At 38.6% G+C, this 14,817-nt stretch overlaps 1 protein-coding gene across 1 annotated transcript in view; it reads left to right on the top strand.

The window, feature by feature from the left end:
- Positions 1-14,817, top strand: part of LOC117297517 (receptor-type tyrosine-protein phosphatase T-like) — a 39,290-nt gene extending 24,473 nt beyond the window's left edge. The window contains exons 17-29 of the mRNA XM_033780601.1: positions 980-1,016; positions 1,669-1,766; positions 2,503-2,628; positions 3,657-3,805; positions 5,253-5,388; positions 6,941-7,090; positions 7,951-8,056; positions 8,823-8,899; positions 9,732-9,860; positions 10,433-10,567; positions 11,364-11,515; positions 12,083-12,218; positions 13,349-14,817. Coding sequence (XP_033636492.1) covers positions 980-1,016; positions 1,669-1,766; positions 2,503-2,628; positions 3,657-3,805; positions 5,253-5,388; positions 6,941-7,090; positions 7,951-8,056; positions 8,823-8,899; positions 9,732-9,860; positions 10,433-10,567; positions 11,364-11,515; positions 12,083-12,218; positions 13,349-13,420 — 1,503 coding nt within the window. The 3' untranslated portion in view covers positions 13,421-14,817. The remainder of the gene's footprint in view (positions 1-979; positions 1,017-1,668; positions 1,767-2,502; positions 2,629-3,656; positions 3,806-5,252; positions 5,389-6,940; positions 7,091-7,950; positions 8,057-8,822; positions 8,900-9,731; positions 9,861-10,432; positions 10,568-11,363; positions 11,516-12,082; positions 12,219-13,348) is intronic.

Below are 14,817 nucleotides of genomic sequence, written 5' to 3'. Positions count from 1 at the left end.
ATCCACCAATCAGATGCTCGAACTACTAGGGGGATAAAAACATACTACTTCATCTGTTTTTATTACACAGTGCATATGGTGAGTGTCATTGGTCACGCTCCGTATACGGACAGTGCAAAAATTACATTCTAAACTTTGTGTGCGTGCATGCTGTTCGTCGTGAAATAACTTCTGAAATTTTTAACTTTACACGTCGCACGTTAAACTGCAAGATAAATTCGCTATAACACTCGCGCTCAAGGAATACGAACAAATATACCGCCTCTGCGTCGGGACGCAGAAGCGCTATATTTTTCCATATTCCACTCGCGCTTGTGTAAGTAACTTATAATGATTGCGTCGCATTTACCTGTACTGGAGGCGTTTCAAATCTGTTGCAATCAGCAACTTTGTCACTTTCAACGGTGAACTTGTTTAGGGCACTCTTGTGATAATATTTGGCCAACCTAATTAATATTGTTTATTTATACATTGATCAACCAAAAGATTGAGGCAGCTGAAGAGTTTTAATTTTATAATTGGTAATTGTCAAAGACCAATCTTCTCACTTGGTGTATCTCATCATATGCATAAAATAAAAAAACCTGTGAAATTTTGAGCTCAATTGGTCGTGAAAGTTGCGAGATAATAAGAAAAGGAAAAAACACTCTTGTCACACGAAGCTGTGTGCTTTCAGATGCTTGATTTTGAGACTTCAAAATCTAAATCTTAGGTCTCGAAACCAATTTCAAATGATTTAGTGGAAAATTACTTCTTTCTCGAAAACTATGTTACTTCAGAGGGAGCCGTTTCTCACAATGATTTATATTATCAACAGCTCTCCATTTTTCGCTACCAAGTGAGGTTTTATGCTAATAATTATTTTGAGTTATTACCAAAAGTGTCCACTGCCTTTAAGTTTATCTAGGTAACAAAACAATAGATGCTTCAATGAGAATAACCGAGCGCTGTTTGTATATTTTTTGTTTCTACTTTTCAGGGATTCGACGCCCCCAAGCAATACATAGCCACTCAAGGTACAGTAAAACTCTTTTATCCAGTTGAATTTCTCAGTGGTACTGCATATGCTTTCAGCAGCAGAGTGTGGGTTCAAATCCTGGTCATGACACTTGTGCCCTTGAGAAAGGCACTTAACCATAATTGATATCTTTTCAGAAGGGCTGCAGGCCTGGAAATATACCAGACTCATGGTCGCTTTTAATGCTTTAATTTCTTGGTCTTGCAGCCCAATCAATGCATACATTCGAGACACTCCTGAAAGGAGGTGTATCATTAATAACGCTTCTCCTGTTTGTGCTCGTACATTCATGAGCGCCTTAGAGCAAACTTTGGATTTTGGCGCTTTATAAATTTCTTTTGATTGATTGATTGATTGAGTCAAAAGTTTCCCATAAACTTTAAGATGACCCAGCGTAAGTCCCCTTTGTGAAATAAAAATGGCTTTGCCCTCTCAAAGAAGAAATTCCAGGCCCGTTATTTTAAACTTAGATGATAGCCCTCTTTTGAAATCTGCACTCCAACAACAGCTGATGTTTTCAAGTACATCTATAAAATGTTAATTATACCTTTTTTTTGTTTCGACTCAAAGGTAAATCGATTTCACCCAATACTGTTCTAAATATTTTCTCTGTCTGTGTTTTGGAACCTGATATCCCGGTGACATTATAGGTCCCAACACTGCCTCTGTTCCTGACATGTGGCGGCTGATTTGGCAGGAGAACTGTACCAAGATAGTCATGCTCACCAACCTAGTGGAAGGTGTTAAGGTAGTTTTTTTTTTTTTTTTTTAATGTTTTTTTTAATGCAAGTTGCCAGACACACAAGGCCTGAAGGCCACTTCAAGGTGTGGGCTACATTTTTTTTTCCAGAGGCCCTAGCCACCTACTCCTAGGGCTGAAACAGGTTACCCTTTTTACAGTCCATACGGATGTAGGCTTGGGTATCATCAGTCCGAAGCTAGAAGTACAACAATGACGAAACAATCAAGACGCACAGATTTGTACGCCCGGTGCACAGGTTTGGCAAATGAACGTCCGGTATTTTACCTCTAGGTGAGGGCGCCCTACTGGTACGACATCATGGGCATAAGGTTTATAGTAATACACTTTGTATTGTATCAGCAGAGTGTGGGTTCGAATCCCCAGCCGTGACACTTGTGTCCTTAAGCAAGACACTTCACCAATGCTTCGTCCTTCGGATGGGATGTAAAGCCATTGGTCCCATGTGTTGTGTAACGCATGTAAAAGAACCCAGTGCACTTATCGAAAAGAGAAGGAGCGCGCCCCGGTGTTTCCTGGCTGTGGCTGCTGTATGTGCCAGCACCCTGTATACCCATATAAGGTGCTAAATAATTGGGGCTCAGAATTCATATCTGCAAAAACCAATCTTTCTGAAAGTTTGTATATACTCAGCGCCTTGAGTACCTTGTTTGGTAGATAAGTGCGCTATATAAGACTTTGATATTATATTATTATTATTGGGATTGTTGCTTTTAACTTGCAGGGGAAATGTGACCAGTACTGGCCGGACACAACACTTAGCTATGGAAAGATAACCGTCTCGCTTGTCAAGGAGGTTAAGCGCGTTGATTACATCATCCGAGACTTCATTCTCAGCCATGAAGCAGAGGTACATGTAGTGTTCGCATCTCTCAGGGATGTGATTTTGTCTGTTTTTAATCGGAAATCCGTTTTTTTTTTTTACCGGTTCCCCATCCCCCCAAAAAGAACATTTTAAAAAACTTGTATTTTCTTTTCTTCTTTATATTTAATAACTTAGATCAAATTCATAAGAAAACAAAAACAAAACTGTATGAACACCCCCAGATTGCCGAGTAGGGCTTTCCAAACCAAAGATAAATGTATGGAAGCATGATTTAAACCCTATCACATCCCTGTTCTCTGCACCTTTAAAGGAACACGTTGCCTTGGATCGGACGAGTTGGTCTATAAACAGCGTCTGTATAACCCTTTTAAAACAAATGCATACGGTTGGAAAGATGTTTTAAAAGTAGAATACAATGACCCACACAAGTTTGCCTCGAAATTGCGTGGTTTTCCTTTTACTGTGCGAACTAACACGGTCGGCCATTTGTGGGAGTCAAAAATTTGACTCCCATAATGGCCGACCGTGTTTGTCAACGAGGTAAAAGGAAAACCGTGCAATTTCGAGGCATGTTTGTGTGGATCATTGCATTCTACTTTTACAACATCTTTCTACCCATATGCATTTTATAAAAAAAAAACGGTTAAAAACGCTTTTCAAAGACCAACTCGACCGATCCAAGGCAACGCGTTCCTTTAAATGCAGTGGTTGCTTCAATGCATGACAGCACTCAACACCTTGAATCAAGACTACAGTTTTACCTATGTTACATACTTGTGCTCTTGTTTTTTAAAAGCATACATTGTATCACGTTTTGTGTTAGATTCCTTTTAGATGATGACTCTTGGTTGTTCTTAAAGTATTTCCCGATTGGGTTTGGTCAATCTAACGATGTAATTTGTAGCAAATATTGCCATGCTCAGGTTTTAAGGTTTGGTCATTATTTTTTAATAATGAAAAGTGCAGTGTAATAAAATGGTCACACGTCCATGACCCTTAACAAAAAAATAATCAAATTTTCTGGATGATTTCTTCTTGGTTTGAAAAACTAGAATCAACAATCGCGGAAGGTTCGCCAGTTTCACTACACGACCTGGCCGGATATGGGCTTACCTCAGGACCCCAGCAAGGTGGTAGATCTGGTGAAAATTGTGAAGGAATACAGTCCAAACAGCTGCGAACCCATGGTGGTCCATTGCAGGCAAGTCACATGTATAAGAAAATATGCATTTTGGAACCATATGCCACTTACTGGATATGATATCACTAAAGCTGTGTTAGACTTTTTATTTAAAGCCATTGGACACTTTCGGTAAACAGTAGTGTCCAAGTCCCACACTTCGTGTATCACAACTTATATATAAAATAGCAAACCTGTGAAAATTTATGCTCAATTGGTCATCGGAGTCGGGAGAAACTAACGGGAAAACCCACCCTTGGTTTCCGCACAATTCGCCGTGTCATGACATGCGTTTAAAATAAATCCGTAATTCTCGCTATCGAGAATTGATATTGTTTTAATGTTTTCTCAAAAAGTAAAGCGTTTCATGGAATAATAGTTCAAGAGAAGTCTTTCACCATTACCTTCTGTAAATCCTGTAAATTATTTGTAAATCTGTGAACTTTTTTTTTTTTTTTCTGTACCGAAGTGTCCAATGGCTTTAAGTACCGCAACTTTTCTGTAGAATGCAAAATTAAATCCTATAGGAATGCATGGTGAACTGACCTCTCTTTCAACTTACCGCGACTGTGATGTAAACCTAACTGGCCAAAAGAGGTCGCTGAAGACTTCCGCGCAGCTATGGTAACTTAACAGGGCCGCTAAAAAGTCCTATGGAAACGGCTCCGTGCTGTAAACCTTCCAGGACCACGCTGTAATATGCTATACAAATGTCGCGGAATATAAGTCCAAGTGGAAACGCATGGTAGAATTACACAAAAGCCAGTCACGGTTAACTTTCTGCTTGACCACGGAAGAAAAAGTCAAATGGGAACACAGCTTTAAAGCCATTGGACCCTTTTGGTACAGAAACAAAATAAAAGTTCACAGATTTACAAATAACTTACAGGGTTAACAGAAGGTAATGGTGAAAGACTTCTCTTGAAATATTATTCCATGAAATGCTTTACTTTTTGAGAAAACATTAAAACAATATCAATTCTCGTTGTCGAGAATTACAGATTTATTTTAAACTTATGTCATGACATGGCGAAACGTGCGGATACAAGGGTGGGTTTTCCCGTTATTTTCTCCCGACGTCCGATTGAGCCTAAATTTTCAAAGGTTTGTTATTTTATATATAAGTTGTGATACACGAAGTGTGGGCCTTGGACAACTGTTTACCAAAAGGGTCCAATGGCTTTAAAGTAGGAGTGCGTTTTGGCGACCCCAACCAAAAAATGTTTCGGTTGTTGGTCGTTGGTTCTGCTGTTCAGACTGAACGATAACTGAGTTGTGAGCTCGGTTACCGTTTTGGTTATGACGTCAGAAACAGTTTTTGGTTGGGGTCGCCAAAACGCACTCCTGGATTTGAAACTGTTCATGGTGGGGGTATAATCAGGTGAGGTTTGCGGTAGCACCGTGTGTAAAATCTCTTTAGAGTAGTGTTGGTTCTGAAGACGTTTTTAATGAATTCTTTATTATACAGTGCTGGGGTTGGCCGGACCGGTACCTTCATTATCTTGGACGCCATGTTGGATCAGGCTAAGGCAGAGGGCAAGGTGGACGTCTGGAACTTTGCCCGTGGGATGAGAGACAGACGTATGAAGATGATTCAGACCTCGGTAAAGATGGACTTCTTAAAATAATTTCTTCAATGTTTTCATGGGAATCAGTGCACTTAAACCCTGCGACAAGACAGGGTTTTCGAACAAGCCCAGGGCCCAAATTTAGGGGGGAAAAGTCACAAGACTGCATAGGCCAAATTTTATAAAGCTGCTTAGCAGAAAATACTGCCTGACAAAGTTATTTGCTAAGCAAAAATTGAGCGGGGCACCAGTCATAAAAATGCAAACTTAATGTAATTTTGGCTGTTAACCTGTTTCTGTTTAGCAATACTTGTTTTGCTTAGCAAGTTTTTGTGCTTACAGTTAGGGTTATGAAATTGGGCCCACCAGGACTTGTTGCTCAGAATTGTTACTGCACCGGGATTTATTTTACAAGACCACGCAGGATCAAAATTGAAAGAGACTATAGAGTCAAAATGAGAACTTGGTTTTTGAATCATCTAAACTGTGTCATTTGAACAAAACAATATGAACAGATTTACCTCTTCTGTTTTATGGTTGATACTCAGCATGGTTGAAAATATTTGGACATCATTCGTTTAAAGGGTCTATGTACTTTTTGTAGGACAACAAATACAATGTCCACAGATTTACATTAAACTTTCACAGTTTGAAGATAATGGTAGTAGAAAGCTTCTTTCCTGAAAATATTACTTGCTGAGGCGCTGTAGTTTTTGAGAAATGAATAAAAAAATGTCATGAAAATCATTTTCTTCTTGGTGATCATGAGACGAAAATTATTTTAGCATGTAAAAACGTATTTTCATGTCATTGTTTTACTAATTTCTCAAAAACTACAGCACCTCAGCAACTAATATTGTAAGGTACGCTTTCTACTATCATTATCTTCAAGTTTAATGTAAATCTGATGACATTGTGTTTTGTGTTACAAAAAGTACCCAAATCCGTTAAGACAAAGATGTTGAATTAAAAACCAAAAACAGTACAACCAAAATGTACTGCAAAATTCAAGTCTCTTCTCAAAACTTATCTTATGTCACAGGTTTTCAATGACTAATTTTGTTGTGTCTGTTTTTCTTTTGTGTTGTGTTTTGTTTTTGTTTTGTGTTTGGTTTTACTGCGCCTTGAACACCCAGCAGGGTGGATATGTGCGCATTACAAGTCTTATTATTATTATTATTATTAACCAGACTTGTCCTGTCCTGAGCTTACTGGCCCAACACTGAAATCAGTGGCCTCGAGCCGATAGTCCAGTGTAAAATTCAAGACTAGAGGTTTATCATGATTCTTTGAAGATTGCTGGCAGCAATCGTATTGACAAGTCCACACACACAGACTGAGCTGACTTGTACAAAAAGTAGCTAAGCACAGCAAAATACGCTTACCAGGATAAGGCTACCAGGCAAAATACTATGGTTATCATGATTCTTTGAAATGTGCTGGCAGCAATTGGATTGACAAGTCCACACACACAAAAACATTTACTGCAGTAAACAAATGTATATTGCTCAGATTCAGAGTTGGGTTTAAATTTCTCTCTCGCTGATAATAACCGTCCGATCTTTACCTTCGCATCACCCTCACATAGGCCCAGTACGAGTTCATCTTTGATGCCTTATTGGATGAATTCCAGTGCGGGGACAAAACCATTAAGTCGGAGGAGTTACGCTCCAAACTATCTGCTCTAAAGAAGATCCAAGCGAAGAGCCATAAGACTGGGATCCAACTGGAGTTTGAGGTGAGGTACCACAGTTCAATTCAGTTCAATAAAACATTTATTTCAGTATTGCCCTAACATGATAAAATACATAATTGCTGTTTCATATAATCAACAGCGGCAATTCTAAACAGTAGCCAACATTATTGACAAATCAGAAGGGCATCCTAACTTTTGACCGATTAACACTGAATACAGAAATCCTTGTTTTTTTTGGGTTTTTTTTTCATGGCTGCTTTACAATAGAGCTTAAAGATTCCTTAAAGGCACTGGACACTATTGGTAATTACTCAAAATAATTGTTAGCATAAAAACTTACTTGGTAAGGCGCAATGGAGAGCTGTTGAGAGTATAATAAATTGTGAGAAACAGCTCCCTCTGAAGTAATTTTGGTTTTTGAGAAAGAGGTAATTTCTCAATCAAATACTAAAAGACATCAGGCCTGATGCCTTTTTTAGGCATTTGAAAGCACACAAATTTGTGCAGCAAGGGTGTGTTTCTCTCATTGTTCTCTTGCAAACTTCGATGACCATTTGAGTCCAAATTTTCACAGATTTGTTATGTTATGCATATGTTGGAATACACCAATGTGAGAGTGCTCACGGTTTCCAGTGCCTTTAAGCACTTTAAGAGACTTAAGGGCTGGAATAGTGTGGTACTTAATCCCACAAGACCCCATGGTATGGGGCTCACAATTTTTACTGAACCAGGAATTCTTTTGCAAGATCAAAATGTGAAAACAACTATCTACACATCTACAACATGTCTTGCACTCTTCAGTCTCCTGATGATGACTAGAGTTAACCACCAGAACTTGAATTTGATGCTTTAATCCACTCGGCCATGACAAATGCCTATTATTATTATTATTATTTCATCAGAGCCTTGACAAGTTGGCCAGCCATACTTCAACCTCATCAGACCAGTACAGAGGAGGTCAGGACCCAGACAACGTTGATAAAAACCGCTTTCCAGAAATAGTGCCTGGTATGTATTTGGAGTGTGAACATTTCAAAATTGAATAAAAAATAATAGTAACAAAGACATTTTAAACACGCAAAGACATATCCACCCAAGGGGTGCTTATCAAGGCGCTAACAAAAAGAAAAATTATTTGAAACGGCATGTCATAAGGGGTGTTTTCAATTTAGTCTTGAATCTTTCTACAGGTTCACATGAGTTGGGAATCATAAGGGGTGTTTTCAATTTAGTCTTGAATCTTTCTACAGGTTCACATGAGTTGGGAAGTTTGGGGCCACAAGCGAGGGGAATATAAAAATATGCTGCTACTTTTTTGGTAGTTTTGGTACAATACGTTCGTTGTTCATTATCACTCAACTATTGGGGTTCCCGACTACGCACCCAACACAGTACTATCGAACAATAGGGGGCGCTGTGGGGGAAACTTCCAGGTCAACCACCACGTCGCACAAAACAATGGGTTCACTGCTTCCAGATAACGCCCTCTATCGATGGAATAGTCGCGACATGTGAAGTGTTGAGTGTATGCCCAATGGTTTTATGATTTAACTTCCTCGGGAAAATAGAATTAGCTGCTTACTAACCAATAGGACCCATGGTAGGAACCCTAACACAAATAATGGTCTGACTGTCCAACCATAGCAAAAACTTTATTAACAAGAGCGTCTAGTATCTAGACTGTTTGGGCAGAAGGTGCTTGTCCTGCGGTCACTTTTTAGTTTGATTTTTTTTTTTTTTTTTTTTTTTTTTTTTTTTTTTCTCCTACTATTAGTGGACCGCTTAAGACCACGTTTGATGACTGCTGGTGGAGCTGGAACTACGGACTACATCAACGCTTCTTTCCTAAATGTAAGAATAATAATATAATAATTTGTATTTATATAGCGCATTAAATGAATTAACATCACAGCATTTTGTAAGTCACAGCATTATATTAAGAACTCCTCACCAGGCCCAGTTGGCAGACTTCCTCCATACATCTCCGCTCATCATTCACAGCACACCTGTAACTAGCTCCATACTCCATACGGGTCGGCATTGTGGTATTTTGCCTTGCCTTGCACTTCTGGGACCCGGTTCAATTCCCACGGGGGGTACTATGTGGATTGGGTTTTCAGTCCCAACCTGATGAAGTGGGTTTTTCCTGGAATAATTCTACTATGAGACAGTGACCTGGGCCCGTTTTCATAGAGTTGCTTTAACAGAAAATATTGCTTAAACCCCTTGAAGGCGGAAGGCGGCTATGGCCGCTTATCTAGTCCGGTATGTGGTAAGCCATGGAATGCAGTCTGTGGCCGGTACAACTGTGGGGAAACAAAGGCTGCTATGCAGTCATGCGTGTAAGCCGGGCATTGAGGCCTGATAATACCGGCATTATATAAGGGGTTAACACTTGTTTGCTAAGCAAAAATGAGCAGTATCATGAAATATAGCACGTGCGCACTAACGTTTTGGTTAAAAAAATTAGGGAAAATCGCGCTGTTTTGTACACGCGATTGCGCGTCTGCTTAGTGCACAACTCTATGGCGTTTGCCAACCAACAGGGTCTGTACGCATGCGTGAATGTAATTAGCATATTTCATGGGAAGGGTCCATTGGGCCTGGGAAAGTTGAAGTCAGCCACGGCATTTGTTTCTTGGGGGAAAATCACTGAGCGACCGTTTTATTCTTTTGACTGCAGAGTTACAGCGCTAAGAGTGGATACATAACAACCCAGATGCCATTGCCTCAAACGGTCGGTGATTTATGGAGAATGGCTTATGACTACAACGCAACTTTTATCGTCATGCTCAACAGCATGGATGACAAGGTAGGTGGGACTTAAAGGATTTGGGTACATTTTGTAATACAAAACACAGATTTACATTAAATTTACAGAGTTTAAAGATAATGATAGTAGAAAGCTTACCTTTAAATATTTCTTTGCTGAGGTTCTGTACTTTTTGGGAAATGAGTAAAACAATGTCACGAAAATATGTTTTACATGCCAGAATAATTTTCGTCTCCTGAGAAAATAATTATTTTCGTGACTTGTTTTACCCATTTCTCAAAATCTACAGCACCTCAGCAAGTAATATTTTAAGGGAAGCTTTCTACTGTCATTATCTTCAAACTGTGTGAGTTTGATGTAAATCTGTGAACGGTTAAATATTAACAAAATATCATGGTTCCCACAACAACTTTGTACGCAGCCCTAGGTACGTCACTAAACAACCAGTTAACCAGTTGTTGCGCAAATGTGACCTATTAATGATGCAATTATTTGTGCAAGTCAACGACGTATTTTCACCAAAAATATCTCCAATGCAGGTTCTTGAAGATATTTAATAAAAGTAATTTAAGCTACCGTTTAATCAAATTTTAATAACTTTTTTTATCTAGACATTTGCCGACTATTTGCCAACCAAGGATGAGCCCAGTACAGTTGGTCCTCTGAGTGTCACCTTAGAATCTACCGACCAATTGGAGAGCGGCATCACAATGCGCAAGTTGAAACTGACCAACCAAAAGATGAAGGTAGAGATTCAAATTATTTTGCAGAGGCAGGGTATTCATTTGTAATGGACGACATATGAATGATCATCTAACAAAACAATCATTGAAGATTCCTATATTTCATTCTTCATCGGGCTAGTTATGGCCATGCAGTGAGCACTGAACAAAATATCATGGTTCCCACAAAAACTTTGTACGCAGCCCTAGGTACGTCACTAAACAACCAGTTAACCAGTCGTTGCGCAAATGTGACCTATTAATGATGCAATTATTTGTGCAAGTCAACGACGTATTTTTACCAAAAATATCTCCAATGCAGGTTCTTGAAGATATGAAGCTCTGGTGTTTCTGTTTAGCAGATTTTGGGTTCGATTTCCAAATATGTCATTTGTGTCCTTGACTAAGACACTTTTAAAACTATTGTTGCTGCGTCCTCCAGATGGGACGTAAAGCTGTTGGTCCAGTGTGTTGTGTAATGCACATAAAAGAACCCATTGCATTTGAGATGGTTTTTGCCCTGGTGTTCCTGGTTTGATTGGCTGCAGATTCGAACCCGGGCGATCTAGTGGTAATACATCTGTTGCAAATGTAAATGTTGTTGGTTAGAATTCCACCCGAGTGAATTGCCTGTGGATTTTTTTCACAGAACTCGGGGAATGAACTGAGTATACAATGCTATAAATCGGTGTAAGGGTAAAAACAAATTATATTCTCTGCCTCCGATGCAAAACACTAACATCTATTAATAATAATAATTCTTATTATTATTAACATCTATTGTTCTCGCTTCTTTGTACAAATTGAAAACCACTTCAAGGAGTGCCGTAAGATTTGTCATCTGCAGCTCTCTGATTGGCCTGATGTGAGTGGGGTACCAGCCTCTCCCATATCAACACTACAAGCAGTGACCGCAGTGCACCAGTGGCAGAAGGACCATGGAAATGAAGACCGGATTGCCATTCATTGCATGTATGTGGATATCATGGGATGAGCTCAGGCTGTACCATTGCGGTTAGGGGGGAGGGGGAAATTGGAGTATTTTTTTTTTCTTTTTGAAGGAAAATAATTAATGGAAAAGAAACCTTGATATTTTCATTCTGAATCTTGCACGTGAGATACACCTCTAAAGGCACTGGACACGTTCGCTAATTATTCAAAATATATATTGGCATAAAAAGTAACTTGTTAACAAGTAATGGGGAGCCTTTGATAGTATAAAACATTGAGAGAAACGGCTCCCTCTGAAGTAGCGTAGTTATGAGGTAATATGTCACCATACTATTTGAATCTGAGAAAGAATTCAGGCCTGAAGCCTTTCTCAGGCGTCTGAATGCACATGTTTTGATTTCAATATTTTCAAGCAAGTTTGATGACCGATTGAGCCCAAATTTCCACAGATTTGTTATTTTATGCATTTGTGGGATATACCAAGTGAGACATTTACCAACGTGTCCAGTGCCCTTAAGATCTCCAAGAGCTTTGATATTTTCTTGGTTTACATTCACCTTTCAAATGTTTTTGTTTGCGATCTGGCAGTGATGGAGTTCGAGCCAGCGGTACTTTCTGCGCTCTGCTGAACATCATGGCTAAGCTGAAGGACGGAAACGTTGTGGACGTCTACAGAGCCGTCATGAAAGTTAAAGGCACCCGAGCTGGGATGGTACCCACACTGGTAAGTCTTTTACTGTGCTATTTAATATCGACTGCTTTTTATACTATGTTATTTAATACAGTTGAATGATCTATTAATTACTGCGCATTTAAATACGGTTGACTGCTCTTAATTAACACGGTTGACTGCCCTTTTTACTGTGCTATTTAATATCGACTGCTTTTTATACTATGTTATTTAATACAGTTGAATGATCTATTAATTACTGCGCATTTAAATACGGTTGACTGCTCTTAATGAACACGGTTGACTGCCCTTTTTACTGTGCTATTTATAATGGTTGACTTTTTATACTGTGCTATTTAATACAGTTGAATGATCTATTAATTACTGTGCTTTTAAATACGGTTGACTGCTCTTAATTAACACGGTTGACTGCCCTTTTTACTGTGCTATTTATAATGGTTGACTTCTTTTTATACTGTGCTATTTAATGCGGCTGACTGATATATTAATTACTGTGCTATTAAATAGATTTGACTGCTCTTAACATACACGGTTGGCTGCTCTTTTTACTGTGGTATTTATTATGTTTGACTGCTCTTTTAACTCCGCTATTTAACACAATTGACTGTTCTTTTTACTGTGCTTTTTAATACGGTTGACTGTTCGTTTTACTGCGCTATTTAGTACATCGACTGCTTGTTTTTCCAACAGCTTGTTCATTTTAATATGTTTGAATGCTCCTTATACTGTGCCATTTAATACGATTGACGGCTAATACAGTTGCCTGCTCTTTTTACTGTGCTATTTTATACGGGGACTGTTCTTTTTTACTGTGCTGTACATGGACTGCTCTTTATTCCAACAGCTTGTTCTTTTTATTAAATATTTTAACTATTTTCATATATATTGCATTTGATGTTGCATGGCCTACTTGTAAATATTAAGTGCCATTCTAAGTTAGTTCCATATTTTTGACTTATAACTTTGTGTAATCTAGTTTTTAATTTCTTGTTAAGCCTGTTAGCGTTTATGATTTTGAAGCAATATGAGTGTTAATACTATATATTACGCTATACAAGTACTGGTTATTATTATTATTATTATTATTATTATTATTATTATTATTATTATTATTATTGTTATTGTCTTCATTATTATTGTTATTGACTTCTTCTTTATTTCAGGAGCACTACAGCTTTCTGTATGGAGCAGTGCAGAACCACTTGGATACCAACATCGTGTATGAAAACCTGTAAGGTTTGTCAAGTCAAGTGGGATATCAGTAATATTCAGGGTTGTAGCGCGACTAATTTTAGTGGTGGGCAATGAATCAAATTTGTTTAAGTCCACCGAGGGTGAGCGAATCAACAAAATTATTAATGTTTTTATGGGGTCATTATTGCTAAAGTTCAGACATGATGCCAGGTTTCCAAACTGTTTGTGTTGGGGGCCCTGCAATGACTTGAATGGCCTTTTGATTGCGTTCTTTCTCTGTGATATTTGGTACTCCTTTTCATGAGCATTGCTCAGATCAATGCACAATGGTCAATATTGTTAAATATTTCGTTGGGGGCGGCACAATGCTTTTTGCTAGGCAAAAATTGTAAGGCCCACTGTGGCTACAACACTGTACAGACATGGAGAAGTGTTTTTAGGAATACTATGCAAAATTAAATCAAATTATTTTGTGTGTTCATTTTATTTTTGTTTTTTTGTGGGTTCGTACCCCCGTTCTGAGATCATTTGACGTATTGCCATTTATTTACAACTCATCAGCGATTTCTTATCTTTACGATAAGTCGTTTACTAGTTTCTGTTTAAGAATGGAATGGAAGGTATGCCATGCCAAAGGTGTTGTCTGACTTCACAACTTTTTAAGTAAGTAGCAGATATCCTCTCCTGTTTATGTGTGCTCCAAGGTTTGTCAAGTTTACTAGGGATGTGTGTTTGGACCTGGAAAAAATAGTTATTACTCGTTAGCAATTTTTTAATACCGGCTCTTTATCATAACATTGTTGATAATAATATTGATGATAATAAAAAATACTGCAGATTAATAACACTGATTATTTAATAATTCTGATACTTAGCACCGGCATCTGCTAATTGTGACACTCATTGTGCGTGAAAAATATATATAACACTGGTTAGGGCAACTTTTTTCATTCCCTAAGAAATCTCGGCTGTCTGTGGAGTATACACAGCCTGTGCTGCCAAGTATGTAGTGCGCCAAGCTAAGTCAACCACAAAAACCATATCTGCCCTATTACCCCCTGAATGAAGAGAATCGTGCCGTGGCTGAGCGGTCTAGTTTTCTGGACCAAAGCTCTGGTGTTGCTAGCAGTAGAGTGTGGTTTCAATACCCGGTCAAGACATTTATGCCCTTGAGCAAGCACGTGGCCATAAATGCTTCATTAAAAGTTGGGAAGTTTGTGCATTCTGCTTTACCAGCCAGGCTTGCTAACCACACAAATGGTCTCTGGATGTTCTTCCAAACAGCATCAAAGACTGTCCTACACTAGAACAGTTCAGAGCACAACTTCAGGCAAATTCTGGTGCACCCTCCAGAAGCGCATACATTGTACAGGTTTTTGGTAATGATTTTAAAGGATTTGGGTACTTTTTGTAACACAAAACACAATGTCCACAGATT

This window comes from Asterias rubens, chromosome 12 (genome assembly GCF_902459465.1).
Source record: "Asterias rubens chromosome 12, eAstRub1.3, whole genome shotgun sequence".
Taxonomy (NCBI): domain Eukaryota; kingdom Metazoa; phylum Echinodermata; class Asteroidea; order Forcipulatida; family Asteriidae; genus Asterias; species Asterias rubens.
The sequence above is the reverse complement of the archived record's forward strand: the minus strand, read 5'-3'. Positions and strand labels throughout refer to the sequence as shown.